General features: G+C 42.5%; 2 protein-coding genes across 2 annotated transcripts in view; both read left to right on the forward strand.

Moving 5' to 3' along the window:
- Positions 1 to 7,247: 7,247 nt before the first annotated feature.
- Positions 7,248 to 14,426, forward strand: LOC135241884 (AKT-interacting protein-like). Its single transcript, XM_064312641.1, has 10 exons — positions 7,248 to 7,429; positions 8,634 to 8,765; positions 9,253 to 9,458; positions 10,277 to 10,341; positions 10,432 to 10,532; positions 10,954 to 11,042; positions 11,801 to 11,899; positions 12,436 to 12,543; positions 13,088 to 13,148; positions 13,424 to 14,426. Exons 2-10 carry the CDS (start codon positions 8,724 to 8,726, stop codon positions 13,529 to 13,531), a joined length of 879 nt encoding a protein of 292 aa, XP_064168711.1. The 5' UTR covers positions 7,248 to 7,429; positions 8,634 to 8,723; the 3' UTR covers positions 13,532 to 14,426.
- A 2,254-nt stretch (positions 14,427 to 16,680) lies between these two features.
- LOC135242642 (chromodomain-helicase-DNA-binding protein 9-like) overlaps positions 16,681 to 17,408 on the forward strand; it is an 81,773-nt gene continuing 81,045 nt past the window's right edge. Inside the window, exon 1 of the mRNA XM_064313796.1 lies at positions 16,681 to 17,153. The gene's annotated coding sequence lies outside the window, so the exon portion shown is untranslated. The remainder of the gene's footprint in view (positions 17,154 to 17,408) is intronic.

Here is a 17,408-nt window from a genome sequence, read left to right on the forward strand (position 1 = left end):
GCTTCTCGACCGCTACGCTGCACATGGATTTTTATTTATTTATTTATTTATTTATTTATTTATTTGTGCACTGTCCTCCCGAGGAAGCTACTTGATTGTGTTTCACATTAAAATGTGCTAGAAATAGGCTACATGACTGTCCCCCTCCTCCACTATTTCTGTGACAGTCGGTGGCTGCACTAAGAATTGTTGAATGAGCCACCCTTGGACGTCTGTTGTTAAAGCCAGCCCTCAGTGGTAATTAAACTAATGGACTTTAAACTTATCTGCATATACATACGACCGCGTTCGAAAGAGAAAAAAAAAACAGGTCCCCGGCTTGCCGACTAATCAATTGCGCAAGTGCATCTGTTGATGAAATGTTGGGAAAGTGCGGAGATATGCCTGCGGATCAATGCGTGGCAGCGGGGCTGGCTGTGTGCTGAGTGGCAGTCAGTGCTCCATCGGGACTCCAGCAGCAGACAGACTGCCCACTGAGACCCAGTCATATCCCTCTGCAAATATATCATGCGATGTGAACACGCGTACATATACGGGCATATACTGTATATGTACCGTAGTCTACACACAGTCGCACTAACGTAAATATCACACGCAGGGTGCAAACATATACGTACAGTTCACCTGATTATGCAAACACTTCAAAGGTATGCCTGGCGCAAGGCAGTTGCCATCCAGTGCCACAGTTTGAATAGGGTAAGGGAGGACAGATCAACAGGCATGCTTCCACAACTTGCTGTAAATCTAACCTTTGACCCTGCCCACTGTTAATTAATTTAATCCCTGGTACTGTTAGTTGGAATGAAATTTAAATCTGCCTCAGGATTTTGTCATAGTCGCCAGGTTTAGAGGACAATGCTAGTCTTGCGCTCTCAATAGGATAAACGCACACGTGAGTCTAATTAATGCCACACGGAACTCTGAATGCTGACCATACAACAGCAATCAGAGACCATGTCTTCAGCACGCTGGAGTATTCTGAGAATTCCAAAGGCCCTGGTGGTCTGTGAGAAAATTCATTGGACTTAAATGTGTGCTGCCTATGGTGGTTTTGTGCTTAGCTGGCTGTTTTTAAATGGGTTTGTGAAGTCAGAATGTCACAGCTGACATTATTTATGTTCCATTGGCAGAACACCAGAACAAGAACAAGTATATGACTAAATAAGATTTATCTCATAATGTATGTATAGTAATTGCTTTATTTAAAACCACAGGGTGCATTATATCTATTAAATACTTATGTATTAAACTAAGGTTGTTGTAGTATACTTTATATACAAATATTTTTTACATTTAGAGAAACAGAGTTTATGTCTGGGGACCTTATGAATTAGGCACATAAAAATTTACTGAACATTTATTGGAATGTACCATTTCGAGAAGGGAATTTGCAATACACTGGGAAGCATAAAGGCATCACCCCAGTGCCACAGACTTTTAACTTTAATTAAACTGCAGTGAGTATCTCAGAGAGAGTTTAGACTCTTTTATTTCAGCTGAGATAACCAGCTGATAATGACAACAATACAGAGGCTCAACCACTCTGTGAGTTCCCTGCCACAGTGACCTTTTCTCCATGTAATAGGTTCTTAATCATACTTTTAAAAGCAGCGAAAGTAAACACCCATTATTAAAGATATATATGCCGCATAAGTGATTTATGATACGTATCAATGACTTTGACTTTTGACTTTTTTTTCCTGGGTTACTTCCAATGAGTGAAAGTATACTTGGCTGTAAAAGCTGTGCCCTGTCTCTTTACCCAGCCGTTGGAATCAGTTGTGCACAAGAAGCATCTGACTGAAGGAGAGAGAGCCAAGCTTAACTTTTTGGATCATTCCTCCAACGGGGCAATATCCACAAATTCAATTTCCAGTCCTTTTATTAGTTTGGGTGTTATTAAATGAGAATGCTTCGCGCTAATATATTTCTGGGACTGGGGAATGTGGCTGCAAGCTGTTATTCAAATCCAATAACATGCCTTGTATTTCGCGTGCAGCACTAATAAATGCCAGTGTGCGATACATTTGCAGATGGCCCTCGCAAATCTATCATAGCAGGCTACAGCGCGCCTGATGACCTCCTGAGGTAAGTACAGGCCTCTCTCTCTCTCTCTCTCTCTCTCTCTATCTATCTCTCTCTTTCTCTATCTCTCAGTGTTGCCCAACCACAAACTTGACCCCAGAATATTTATTTATTTATTTTTAGCTTTATTTAACCCGGACAGGTAAAACGAGAGCTGAATTTTCTTTTGTGTAACTACCTAGGGATTCAAAGTGGGGAATTTAACCAGGAAGCTGGAGATTAACACCTCTGCTCTTCTGTGATGCACCCGGGGACCTTTAAGGAAAGCAGTCTGGACCGTGGTTTAACATCTCATCCGAAGCATTGCACTTACAGCACAGAGGCCCCCATCGCTGTGGAGGGGGTTTTTGATAATCGGTTTGTGCCAGACAGAGGAGTGCCCCATACTGGCTCACCGGCACCAAACGCAGTTTTCCCCAGGTGGCCTCCAAACCAGCTGCTAACCAAGCCCGGCCCTGCTTAGCTTCAGCAGTTTGCCATGACTGTCGTCTAGGTTTTACTGAAAAACAGAGAGGGCATTCTACCAAAGAGCAGGCTGGACTTGTGAAACTGAACATAGACAAAAAGAGACTGGCCCTAGCATTAATATTGTTGATGACAAAGGAAAACACTACACCAATGGTTAATACCTGTGGGTAATAATACCATTAACAAAAATCTGATTCTGACTACAGAGCCAATGACCACTGTCCTGCTATCACTGATACAGACCACCTAGGAAATTACAACCCCTAGCTCAGTATGATGACTACAATCTAGTCTTACACAGTAGATCTATCTCTGATATCTCTGAGCAAAAATCCATGGCTAAAGAGGAGTCAAATAATCCGTCTGTTCAGTCATGCCGCCTCCTGTCAGTGTTGAGTCAGATTCATGGTAAAATTCTGATTTTGGCAAGCTTGATGTTTCACCTCCCTACATTCTCAGGGTACCCCTCAGAGCCAGCTGGGGCTCTAAATCCTATCAGCACCACAGGCCCTGTTACTCACGATAACGCATTGCCCAGATGTGCACAGTCATTGCTGTCATTGGTCTCTGTCCAGCAGTCAGACACTCGGCTATGCCCCACGCACAGTCCCTGACCTCTTTACCCTGTGACATAATGGCCGTGAGCTCAGATGCATTGCCAACCTTAAGTCTTATTTCCAGAGATTGCCGCCCCTGCTGCTGCACATCTCCCACAGCAGTGGAAGGCACTTGAAATCCGTCAGGAGCGCTTGTAATAGAAACCAATGAGTCAGACTCCCGGCCCCATCTCCCGCGTGTCACAGAAGGGGGAGAAATAGCCGGTGTGATTGTGTTGCCCTGCCCGGCCTCCGAAGAGCCAGAACATTAAGGTGCCCCCACTTCCCCCCGACCCCCCCCCCCCCCCCCCCGCTTTATCTGCAGTGCCAGACAACTGATCATGCAAAGGTTGGCGCATAAGAGGCTTAGCCGTCTCCAGAAATGGCCTTTCCCCTCAAAATATGAATACGTATATATGTCATTATAAATATATTATGAATTCCATGCTTATGATCGGCCCCAATGTATTTTTTATTAGTCCCATAAAATGGCAGGCGGCGAATGGAAGGGACCAGCCCCCCCCCCCCGCCAGCCCATCACCCACTCCCTCGGCTCCGCGCACCCCCCACCCCCCCCATTCTCAGAATTTTCCCTCCGTATTGAAGCCTCCCCGACAATGGAAATTAATATGCGTTATATTCCCTTCTACCTCTATTTACTCTGGGAGTTTCTTTTCTTTTTTTTTTTTTCCTGGGCAACTTTATCAGTGGTAACATTATCAAGAGCTTTGACGAAAGCCTCTTCATCATATTCACATCTGCGCCTGCCCAGCACTTGTCACTGTCAATCACACGGCAATAATACACAGATGATTCTCTCATTTGGTTTAATAAAATCTCCGAGCTTATTTTCACCACAGTCATTATAGCGCATAATTGCTGCATTGAGGTGTTAGGCGAGCAGTAGCCTGGGGATAAGAGAAGTCTATTGCTATATGAAGGATTTGTTTTTTTTTTTTTTCGCTTCTCCTCTCTCCCTAGTTGCTCATATTCCCGAAATGAATATTGCATTTGAATCTGGCTCCTGCTCTTCTTATGCAGCTTAACATTGTTATTACTTATTATCAGGACACCGAGCCATTCGTTCTTACTTTTTTTCATGTCTTTGCTGTCAAGGCAAATTTCATTGTGAGCTGCCATGTGCAATTTTTAACAGTCATTTAAACCAGATTCAGGATTTGAATTAGGCAGCTTGGGGTTTCCAAAGAAATGATGGGGCTGACATTAAATATAACAAGGGGCCATATTTCTCCCAAAGTTTAAGTTTTAAGAGCCTGCTCCTCAGTGGTAGAATGTGTACATGCATGTGTGAGCATGCACACGTGAGTGTGTGTAAGCATGCATGTATAAGCACCATTTTTTTACAGATTGGTTAGAGAATGCATGCTCTTGACACAGAACTAGTCAGGTCACACAACATTTCAAATGTACAATATCTTCCTGTAAAATTGTCCATTATCTCAGATTTACTGAAGACAACAGACAACTTTCACACAAAACATTTAGAAATTTTGGCTGTTGTCTTTCTGTTTTTTTGTCAGACTCCTTTGAATAGCATGGATTAATTCTTGCCAGCAACGTACAACTTTCAATGCATTCCATGAAGCTTTCTGTAGCAGGTCACAACCACTGTGACATTGTGGTCTGCCCGTCTGTTAAAAGGTAAAAGTGAGCTCTAGGTTAAATGTCAAAAATCTCAGTACCGTACCAACAGAATTGGAAAAAATAAGGGTCATGGGTGTCTCAATGCACTGAAGAATTTGTGTAATGAACTTAAAAACTAGTGAAATGACATTCACATTGAAGGGTTAAATTAGACATCGCTGAAGTGATGACAAGGACAATTCTGTGGGGTCATTTCTCGATATAACTAGTTGGGATATCCACATTGTTTTTTAACGTGTCCTTAGCTGCCTTCGATCCTGAATGTCAAACTGGATTTGCTGACCAAATATACTGGTGTAATATCCCAAAGGCATTACACCAGTATATGTGATAGCCATTAACCGTATGCCACAGTTTGCTTAGTGATAGTGCTGGGAATTGGGGCTGGCACAACCAGTTTAACAATAAATATTAAACACTTCCATTAGAGGGAATAAAATAAAAAAATCTAAATTACTATTATATTGCAATAATATGTTTCAATTTAAATGCCATATAGTGCTAAAAAGGTAATATTTTTGTTCTTCTTAGGGATTTACTTTGTGTGTCTCATAAATGTGTTTGGGATTGTTGGGATTAAGTATTTCCTAGAGAAAAATAGATAAAGGCACACATAACAAATATTACAGTATTAACATAATTTATTGTCTTTGAGCCATTTTTAATTCCTGAAAATTAAATGCGATATTAACGGTGTAATCCAAATACAGTTTCAAGCTGTACTCTCTTATTTATGTGACGGATAAATCACTCAGCAAATCTGAATCTCTTCTGATGTTTAGACGGGTCCTGATTTGACAGTGGATAAACTGTTAGAGATCCTGCTAAAGAAAATTATTGCAAATTGCCTTTGTCAATGAAGTGTAGAGGAAACAAAACAAAGCCAGACAATCTAGCAATAATTGAACTTTATAATTAGCTTTTACCTTCCAGACTGGACAATGACAATTTCATAAATTAATCTCAGCAGTGAAGCATTAAATAAGATTTATTTTAAATAATTACTGATACTAATTGTTTGGAAATCAGTCATTTCCTATATCGTGCTGCAGTTCCACTCAGGTGCTCAAAATAGTAGACACTGAAAAAAAATCTACCGACAAAGTTATAGTTCTTCCTCTGATGGAAATTCGACCCCTCAATCCTCACAATAAATTGTTAAAGAAGGAAAAATGTGAAACTCTTTAAGCTCTTAAATATACCAAAATATAAAGCACTTATGGATCAAAGTTTGTTTCAGAAGTCTGGAAATGAACCCTGACTGCAGTTCTGACTGTGGTCAATTCTGGGCAGCGCCTGTGCGTGTAGCGTTGTCCGGGGAGGGCGCGTTAATGCTAAAAGAGTATTCCATCTAATCTGCAGTCCACCTGCTCTACGAGATAGAATTTGCGGTCTTCTGGTGCAATGGGTATGCAGCGCGGCTCGTGGATACAAAGTTTAAATTCCGCAGATGGTTGTACGTGATTTGAGGAACATACACGCTAGTCTGCTCTCCTCCATCTTGATTGATGATGTTACTATGGGACCCCCAATACACCTGAACTTTCCCTCACTTTTCTGAATGCCATCCATTAATTTTTTATAATAGTCATCTCATGCATCATTCCTGAATTTTGCTCCTTTATTATAACACAGTCAGTCCACCAAAATAACGTTATGTTTAGTGTGAAGATATAGGAAAAGTTTTGGAATTGTCTGTTAAGCGTCGTCTTTTACCGAATATTTTAAGCCTTTTGATGTTTGTAGAAATACCATTTATTTTATTGCTAACAAGTGTTTTTACACAGTAGAAATTAAATAGCCTACATTTTGTCTTTGAAGGTGTAAAAGTGGGGTTTTATTTAAAGCAGTACTGTCATATTTCCTGCAACAGGAATTAATTCAACTGAACTGGGGGAAATATGAATAGTACACAATGAATGCATAGCTCGTTCAAGTTGCCAAGAGGATTTAAAATTTATACCTGGCAGTTACTGCATCATGCTACCGTGTATTGTCCACACTCTACTTAGCCTAATGTTAACAGTCCGGTAACAAATTCAGTATAGTTAAAGGGGAAACCCTTCTAGTCAATTCAGTCGTAAATAAGTACATAGATAGATACATTTCCTTCTTGTGTAATATACGTTCATACATATTACACCAAATTGCCCCCTTCTATAACACACGTGTTCAGCGTAAAGCGACGTTTACATCCCAACATTCCACACCTTCCAAAACTATTTTGATTGACTTGCGATACACCAATGAGAAAGCCAAGAACATTCGACCTCTCCTTCAACAAATCTACTAGCCAATAAAAACTTGCATGTATGGGTCAAATAATGATTGACAGTAAAATAACACAATCAAATTTCGTATATTGGTTACTTACTCGCCTGCAAACCAATGACAACGTATATCTCATTGTGAGTAGCATATTTTAAAGGGGCTGGTGCCGTGCCACTGTGTCCTAGTATTTTCCTTTAAAGATGTCTGTCTGATGGACAGTCCACGGGAATGTTTATTTTCTAATTCCACACACTGACAAGCGAAGCGTCACAGTCGTAGAAACTGATGTGAAGTGCATCAATTATTCAGAGTGGGATACTATGCAATAGGAAAAGGACAAGGAGGTGAGAACATGGAATTCTGTATTGGTAGCTTGATAGTTGACATTAGCTAGTCTAACGATGCTAGCTGTGCTAGCTATTTACCTAAATTGTCCTTGCCCTCTGCCTGACCAGGCTCACCAATGCTGGCGTTAGCTAGCTACCTATAGTTTGTGATACCTGTCACATTGGCATTTTTCTCATCTTTGCAAACACATTGTGTAAAGTGGTGTCGATTGCAGCGGGCTTTCTTGGCAAAGTATTTAGCAACCTGCTAATGTCAGACGTTAAATATCCCGGTGTTGATGCATACTGTAGCTTCGTAAACCCTAGCTAGAATACACGACTTTTCCTGAAATTTTTCCGTAATTTTGGCAAGTTTCAGGAGTAAAGCTAGACTTCTCAGTTGCTGAAAATGTTCATACGTAGACTGTTTAACATTCGCTATCTATCTGGAATAAGAAACGCCCATGGTTAGGATTACGATTAGACGTCACACACTTTTGGTTACATCACGAGTTGGCTTGCCAATGTTGATTTCTTGTTACATTTACTTGTGTTTTGTATTGGTTCATGCCAAAACAAGTAGCTAAGAACGGAGTACTAGAGCTATTAGTAACGTGAACTGTCAATAGGCCATTGCCTGGGTTTCGCATCTCACGTTTCTAATTTTCCGTGTTGAATTTATAAACTTTTTCGATAAACTGGAGATGAGATGACGCTCTGCAGCTTGCATGGAACTAACGTTGACTACGGAGTTAATTTAAGAATAAAGTAAATGTAACGTCTTATTTTCTTGCTGGCTTTTATATTACATTCGCTAGTTGAATATTTTGGTTTGATTTGCGCTGAATCATTTCTTAAAGCACCGAAGTCTTGAAGTGTGAAGGTTGTAATAGATCATAAAACAATTAGCCATACGATTCTCACAGGCTGCATTGAAAACCAAAAGGTGTCACTTAATTTAGGGCGCTAATGTGCTAATTGCTTTAGTTATCCTGACTGTAAGATGAACGCATTTTCACCAATTAATGCGTAATTACCAGTTGCGGAGCACAGCAGTTGAGAGACGCAATAAGTGACACTCAAGCTGACAGTCACCAACGGTAACTACAAGTGCTGTGGACAGATCAGGTTTCCAACAGCTGTCACTGCACATGTGATTGCCTATAGTACTGGTGTGTGGAGGATGCCGTGTTGGTAGCTTACTGTTTACCGATTCCCCCAGTTTCCCGTGAGAAGTTGCGGCGGATGCCACGTGCAGCTCCGTGCCTGGAGACGGGCAGGTTAAGACTACCTTTTGCTGCCCTCGTGAGTGATGAACCCTTTCTGGAGCATGTCCGCAAACACCAGCCGTAAGGTAAGTCGAACGGTGGATGATATTGTGGCTTTTCTGGATGATATTGTGTACGAGCTGTTGTGTCGTTGGTGTGCTTTGAAAAGGACAGGGAGGCCCAACACTCGGGTATCTAGCACAGTGTGCGCACTTAAATGATGGTTACAGAACTGCAGTGACCGTGGACTTTCCACCTCCTATCTCTTGTATGGGGCATGGGATTGGTTATTTTACTCATTTCTTTTCAGAGGATGCTTAACATTTCGCGTAAGGGTTTGGCTCTTTTTAACATTACACTCTGACTGCCATATAGCCTAGCACTATAGGGTTATACTTAAGTACGACATCCTGTCTGTGGCCCGGTTCACTTGCCCTTTTTGGACAAACCATCTTCTGGAGGCTGCTGCCTTTTTTTTTTATGCCAATCCTTTTTATGGTCTTACTGGTAACACATGCTGTGTGGTAAAGCACACAGAAATCGTAGCGGAGTGTTTTCTGGTTCCTGTTCCAGAGGCCAGACGGTGAGGATAGAGGGGGACAGGGTTCACCCAGGCTGGGCTCCCCTCGGGCCTACGGCAGGAAGCAGCTTCCCTGCATCCCGAAAAACGCCGTCCCCGTCACGAAGCCCCTCTCGCCCGCTGTGTCCGTGCCGCCCGCCAACGGGACCCACGCGGCGTACGGGCCGTTCTACCTGGAGTACTCGCTGCTGGCGGAGTTGTGAGTACACGTCCGGGTCACAGGCTGTGGCTCAGTACCATGTCTCCTGTAATGTAGGGGGTTCCCCCGGGGTCCTGGCCAAATCCCAGATCTGACTCTCGCAAAAAACTTGCCACTAAAAATCATCCCCAGACTTAATTGGCTAAATAAATGATCTCTCCCTCTCCACCTTCGCTAATGTGGGCGACATAGCTCAGGAGGTAAGACCGATTGTCTGGCAGTCGGAGGTGCCGGTCAAACCCGCCTGGCGTGTCGAGTGTCCTTGACAAGACACTACCCTAACTGCTCTGCGATGGAGCATTATTGTAAGCGCTTTGGATAAAGCGCTATTAAGTGCGTCATTTACCATTTACCATTTATGTGTGGTGAGCGTTCTGGCGCAATTGGCTGCCGTGCATCCCCAGGTGGTGCTACACATGGTGGTGGTGAGTGAGTCCCCTCACTGTAAAGCACTTTGAGCATTTGGAAAAGTGCTATATAAATGTAATTAATAATAATAATAATAATACAGATACCTTTAGCCTGATCACACTATGCTTTGGGCACAGTGGCAATGTCCTTTCATGCAGTGATGTTGATAAATTGGATGGATACTCCGTGTCAGGCTGACCAGTCTAACTGTAGTTATAAATGCTGGGTAGAGAAGATTTTAAATGCTAGTTGATTTTACACAGTAAATACATAATCTGATTTATTTCTTAAGTGCATAGACCATACTTATTAAAGTTATTTTCAGTGTTTGGTGAGTGTATAATGCACAAGATCTCATGGGTCTGCTTAATTGAGGATATGATTCAGTGCTGTTTTGCCTTCTGCAGCACGTTGGTGGTCAAGCAGAAACTACCTGGAATTTATATACAGCCTTCCTACCGATCAGCATTAAGTAAGACCATTTCCTCTCTTATTTGTAACAAGTCTGTGTAATTAACATGTACGACAGATGGGTTGTAATTCAGTCTTCTCTCTTTCTCAGCGTGGTTTGGGGTTATATTTATAAGACATGGTTTGTATCAGGACGGGGTCTTCAGGTTCACCGTCCACATCCCAGACAACTATCCCGATGGAGATTGCCCAGTAAGTCCCACAAAAACTTGTCAATGATCATTCGAGTGATGGCTTTTTATTTACACACATCCATTCTATCTATCTGACAAGGCAAAAAATTTCAAAGTAGGAAATTGAATTTGTGCTATTATATATATTTTTTTAATGCAGTTAGGTTGTAGTTTTCTTCTTTTTGCATCTAGCATCTAGGAGAGTGGAGGATGAGAAGTTTCTTAAATCTTCTTTGCACATTTGATAACCGTTATCTTAACGGGCTTTGTTGTGTTATGCTGTGCTGACCTGGTGCGGTAGTAGTGGTCGCAGTGACCCTCTGGGAGGGGGAGGTGATGTTTACAGAGCAGCTTTGAGTTGATATGTGCTGCGTGGAAGAATTTGCCCCTTCTGAACGGTAATGCGTGTTCTGTTGCTTGCTTTTGTCTGTCCTTTTCAGAGGGTGGTGTTTGATATTCCAATCTTTCATCCCTTAGTGGATCCAGTATCAGGAGAGCTGGATGTCAAGAGAGCGTTCACGAAGTGGAGGTCAGCCATGTCTGAAACCTGCTGTGATGTGTCTTTTCACCTCATTTTCTGAATCCCTCCTCCATTTGCCTTTAAAAAAAAAAAAAAAGTTTTAAGCATTAATTAAACCTATATAAAATATTGTGATTGATCTGTGGTTCATGCAAAATTGTAGATGTATGGTTGATATTGGGATACCTACAATGTCAACTGCAGGTAACTGAAATGTTAAGCGTCGGCACAAAAGGAAAGTGATTACCATGGGAAGTTCAGGATTCAGGACACTCATGCTGACTGTGGGGCGAGGCTGTCCAAAAGTGAAGCTCTGTCTCTGCTTCTGCAGCGTGGTTACTGCTGATGGCTTTCAATGGTCAGCCCTGAAGTCAAAACCTGTGCCTGGCGCCCTCAGAGAGAGGGCGGAGCCTGCCTGCGCTCTGTTCTTCTCAATCGGCAGGAGTAAAGTCAGCCGGCTTTGCTAGCCACGCCCTCCACGCGCTGATTAAGAGTGCAGCGCTTCCGTTACCGAACAGCGTAGCCGCAGGGACGCGACGTCGGCTGAGTCGGCCTGGGACATTTTGTCCTGAAGCACGAGCTGGAGAACACCCCCGGATTCTAGTCTGTTGTTTTTAGCGCCCCCCCCCCCGCCCCCCCCCCAACCCCTGTTTGTTTTCTAAAGTGTACCTTCTCTGTGAGCGTGGGTGGCCCAGCTCAACCCCACTGGATCAGTGTTTTAACCCTCGCCTCTTTTTTTTTTTTTTCCCCCCCTGTTGTGCCCACAGACGGAACCACAACCACATCTGGCAGGTGCTGATGTACGCGCGCGCCGTCTTCTACAAGATCCACACCGTGGAGCCGCTCAACCCCGAGGCTGCCGTCCTGTGAGTGTCCTGCCGGCGCCCCTGCCCTTTGCAGACTGGGCTGCTCGCGGTCGCGCTGGGTCTGGGGCGTCTGGGGCGTCGGGACTGACCGCATCGGCCAGCCGGACGTACAGGCCGTAACAGGGGTAGCACACAACCCACGGGGGAGTTGGTGCTACTCTGCCAAATTCTGATATTTACAGATTTGGAGAGGTCGTTGCTGAAGTCGAGCCCCAGATGTCTGCTGTCTGAAGTTTGTAAGCGGAGCCAGTTTTGCTGTGGCACTCTGGGATTGACGTGACCTTTTGGTCTAGGCCACAAGACGCACACGAGCAGTACAGTGGGGGCAAAGGGTACCTGTCTTTGTGCAAATATTTGGCTACCGGGAGCACAGGGGGCAAGTGGTGCCAGGACTGTGTCACCACAGTCGGCCCTGCAGCCGTTGAGCCACATCCAGGGTACAGTTGAACAATGTCTACAGAACCTAACCTAACCTAACCTGAAGTGCTTGATTGATTGCTGAGGCTAGTTTCCTGTCTTGTGTGCTTTTCGGTCAGGTACGAAAAAGATGTTCACCTGTTCAAAAGCAAGGTGGTAGACAGTGTGAAACTATGCAACAGCCATCTCTTTGACCAGCCTAAGATGGATGATCCGTATGCAATAAGGTATGCAATCCATAAGATTCCAAAAGCTGTGTAAATGTCTATGAGGCTTCAGCAGATGCACACACATGGTTTTCTATTTATTTTTCTTTCTTTCAACTGGTGTAACTGTAGCCATGAAAAGACTAATAGGAACTAACAGTAAACTATTTATAGAGCACCTTTCAGGCAAGGAAAAGGGCAGCCAAAGTGCTTCACAATCCTGTATTCTGTTTTGCTGTTCTTGTTCTAAACTGGCTGACAATAGTTTTGTATGTTTAGCTTTTGCACCTTTTTTCCTGCCTTTTTTTTTGGGAAACCTCTTATTTTAATTAGGGCTAAAGGGTGGTTGTATCAAGTTGTATTTTTGCACAAGTGAACAGTTTAATCACAAGATAAACGCCAAAGAAGAATTGGAACGTTACATCAAAGGCTGACAAATTTACCCAATAAATTGAGTTCAAAATAATTTCTTGATCATGCATACTCTTTTGTGCTGGCAAGCATCAATCTGATATTCCTCAGTCACCTTTAGGTTTTGTATTGTAAATGTGCATTGATCTTTCAGCTTCTCTCCGTGGAACCCAGCTGTTCATGATGAAGCAAAGCAGAAGATGTTCACACACAAAGTGAGTTCTCAAACCTTAATACTGTAAAACTACCTCTGTGAACTTGAAATGTGTGCATTATTTTGGATGTGTGCATCTGTTCAGTTAAACCATGAAATATGGTTAAGGAAAATGAATGAAGCAAAAGACGAGTTTAACCCATGTCTAGGAGTCAAGTTCCCATTGAGATCGAGTTCTCAAAGGGGTTTGTTGTACTGGAAGAGAACCAGTCGATCTTTGAATGGCTGAGAGGAATTTCTATGCTGTGTGTTGTGTAACATGTCACTGTTGCCTAGAGACGGCCTGAGGATCAACACAAGGGGCTGCAGGTGTCAGGACTGTCGTGGGTGAAGCCGGGTTCCGCGCAGCCATTCAGCAAAGAGGACAACCCTCTCCAGGCATAAGCCTGCACTTTTATATATTCACCACCAGAGGGCACCGCCAACACGAGACGTACTCCACTTGATAACCGATGCATCTTTACAGAACTTCCGTGTGAATAGGTTCTATGAACTTCATTTTAGTTCACTTCACTTTTTCTGGCCTTGAAATTAATTGCTTCCTGTATGGAAATAAGAGATAGAACCAGGTTCCCCTTTTCTGTGAAATGGAAATGGATTGTGGTGAATATTTGCTTGTGGCCTCAGGATTTAGGAACGTCAGTTTTTGAGATTTTTGTTGCATAACTTGAACCTATGAAAATTGCTACAGACATTTCAACATTTTTTAAATTTAATTATGAAGTTTGTGATTTAAAAATATTAAAACGTTCTTTTAAATTAGAATTTTTCTTAATCGGTATGTTTGTTAAATACATACAGATACTGTATGTTAAATGTCTTAAATTATTTCAGTAGATATGGACATGGAACATATGGCTTGAATATGCATAAGTTGATGGTTATATAGGCATTTGTGTGTCTTTTACAATTAATTTTGTGTGTGTGTGAGAGATTTATCCTTTGTGAAACTGAGGTTTCAGATGTATAACTGTAATGGATTTGTGAGAATGGTTGGCCTACCAGCCCTATCTGACAGGATATCATTTTGCTGTAAACTGCGTATTGGGCTCTGGTTATCTGTAGCTGGGAATGTTTGATAAGTATTATTTTTGAAGTTTCCAGTTTCACAGTATCCAGAACATTATTCAACCAAATTATTACTGCAAATTTAGTTCACTTTACTTTTTCCCCTTGATGAAAAGACCTCAGACATATCTGAGATGCTGTTGTGTACAGGTGGTGTGTTTTTAACAAGAAAGCTATACTTTAGATGATAATAAACATATCAGGTTGACAATGGTATATTCTGGACATTTTATGTGTGTATGTGTGAAATGGACACGTGACATTAATATTGAGATTCAGGAAATGTTAATATTTATATTTCCTGAATCTCAATAAAAACATACACCTACATGAATCATTACCAGCGTTTTTTTTTCTCTTTCTCTCTGCACAAAATGCAGTTAATGGAAATTACATTAACCTGTGGAGTGAGCATCAGTACAGGGATTACAACCAGGAAGAACTACCACGCAGGGTAAAAACAGCCAGTTTCCCTGGAGTTGGCACGTACAGTTAGAAGATCTGACACATGGTGGAGTCCAGACCTGGTTCAAAATGCGTGTTTGTTTTGGATTAAAATACTTTTCTATGATTTACTGATCTTGTCTGGTGTATTGGAACCAATGAAAAACTCAACAAAAAAAAAAAAAAAAAAAGTGCAAACCCTGCCTTCTGGTCATATAGGCAGGCTCCATTAGACCAGGCAAGATCAACAGAGCACAGAAAAGTATTTGAATCCAAGTTCGTCACCTGTAGGATTAACAAGAAGGGGATGACTTTTTCTGAGCTGCAGTACAAGAGTCACAAGTGTTTTGACAGAGAAGGGGTTGAAGATGAAAAGATGTAATAGGCTAATGGTTCCAAATAAAGGACTGTGTTTAAGGTACCTGCTGTAAAGTAACACAAACTATTATTAAAACCTATATTGCCAAGGCCTGACAGTTGAGTATTGATCTTTACTTTGACTGTAAGAGATTAGCTATCATTATAAATGACTCAAACCAATACACTGTATATTCACACAACACCATACCCACACAGCCACCCTTTGTCCCTTATTTTGTAGTGAGAAAGTTGGCAACCCTAGTGCAACTTCACCTTTATAGCGATTCACTTGCCTTGACCTGAAGCTGTGAAGACTCCTTTTATTTCATTGCCTGAGCACTCCTATACACATAATTACTTGAATGAAAAAAGTAAAACGATTAATAATCATTTTCCAGAAAGGTGTATGCCCAGACTTATTTTACAAAAATAGCCCATGCATTTTTATTTATATTTAAATCGTCCATTACCTGATTTCATCACGCACTCAAAATGTTCTTAGTTCATAATTCACGTGGTTTTCAAAATCAACGATGGCTTACACATCGTTTCACCTATTTATATTCAACCCATTTCCCAAATAAAGAACAAAAGCAAAATAATAGTGAATTCAATATATATAGAAAGCAATAAAGCAGTTAAAACTTGAAATAACACGTTAAACGTAGGGTAATGTGATATGAACTTGCAGATTAAATGATCTTAAATGTGATTAAAACAATTTTAATGAAATAACTTATAATGCCAAAATACAAACTGCTTGTATCTGATATGCACAGATTTCAACTGGTATGATAAATGATTTTTGCACCTTCACAGTTAGGTCCCACCTTGTTTAAGTAAGGTGCGGTACGCTGACTAGCCACCTGAGGACGCCGTGGTCACGGCGCGTTGCCAGCACAGTAGCGTACTTCCACTATCTCTTTCCCGACAGTAGCAACATTTCTTTTCGAGAGAGCTACGAAATCAAAGTAAAACCTCTGACGATTGGCTTCAGCCTTCAGCGCGGCCATCTTGTGTGTCCTCCCATCATAACCTTTTGGTTCCCGGATTCCCCGTCTGAATTCGGGCTTTGACAGGTGCTTTTGGGACCCAGGTGAGACCGAAATCCTGTATGAGCAGAAGCCAAGTCCGAAACTCGGCCGCTGGTGGTCCGAATTGGACAAACTCCCAACTGTCCAATCAGAGGGCAAATAACTGACATGCAAATTATATGTATCATCACACTGGCGGCGGTGGAACCACTGAAATCTACAGCGGAGGTGCAAGTAAAACTTCGAAATTGTAATTAGCTAGCTAGCAACCTAGCCCGCCATTATTACTCGTCGACATTTTTCGTGTTGTGTCAGGGAGATACGCCTCAGCTGGTAAGTTTTGTGATCAATACTTAGCTAATTGTGTGTCCATATTATCTAACATGTAGTTTCGGCACCGTTGTAGCGAACCGGCTGTCATTTAGCAAAGCCTAAAAAGATCTTTTGTGTTGGCCAGCGAGTACAGGGAACCCCTCTCGAAAACCTAACTTATTTCTCCACCATCACACCGGCAACACCTCCCTCAGACATGAAATATGTCAACTGGGATACTGACACCCGCTTCCGCAATGGCTGCTACCGCACGTAGGCAACAAGGCTAGAATATGCCTTTTATTTTTCTTGGTGGGTTGGGGGAGGGTGGTCTAGGAATTAGGAGATTCCCGTGTACGAAACAAGGTTGTGCCACAGGCTGGGGCTCGTGTCTGTGTGAATGACGATTACCTCCTCCTCCTCCGTTTCCCACTACGTTGGCGTCACGACACCAGACCATAGGCTGGGGAAGAGAAGTGGCGATGTGGAAACACGTGTGCGATTCGCTCCCTTAACAAATGGAAGGTCTGGCTAGCCCAGCTGTCTGAGCTCACCGCCGAGAGCAAGTTTGGCCCGTTTCTGTGAGTGTAACTTTCCAGATATTCGGAGCGCTAAATCTATTGCATACTTTAAGCTAGGCTGCCTACTTGGAAAGGGATACCGGTTTCGTCTGATAGCTACCCAAGCTGGTTGGTTGCCTTGCTAGCTTAGACAAGGGACGAAGACCTCTCTGAAGACGACACGACACTTGCTCGTACACAGGATGCTAAGGTTGGTGGCAATATAAGGTTAGTTAACGGTCTCTGTCTGCCTGACTTCTAACCTTATCCCAGGAACGTATAGAGCAAAGATAACCTCACGGCCTCACTAACGTACTCTTCTTGGTCAGCTAGTTGCTCATTGCGTCATAATCTAGCTATAGAGAAAGCTAGCTGGCTAGCCAACTAGCTCCGTGGCTAGCAAATAATACCGGGGTGGAGGTATCACCAAGAGGCACGCTAGTTAGCATGCTAGCTTAATGACATGTCCTATCGATGTGTTCT

The sequence above is a fragment of the Anguilla rostrata genome, chromosome 16, assembly GCF_018555375.3.
Source record: "Anguilla rostrata isolate EN2019 chromosome 16, ASM1855537v3, whole genome shotgun sequence".
Lineage (NCBI taxonomy): Eukaryota > Metazoa > Chordata > Actinopteri > Anguilliformes > Anguillidae > Anguilla > Anguilla rostrata.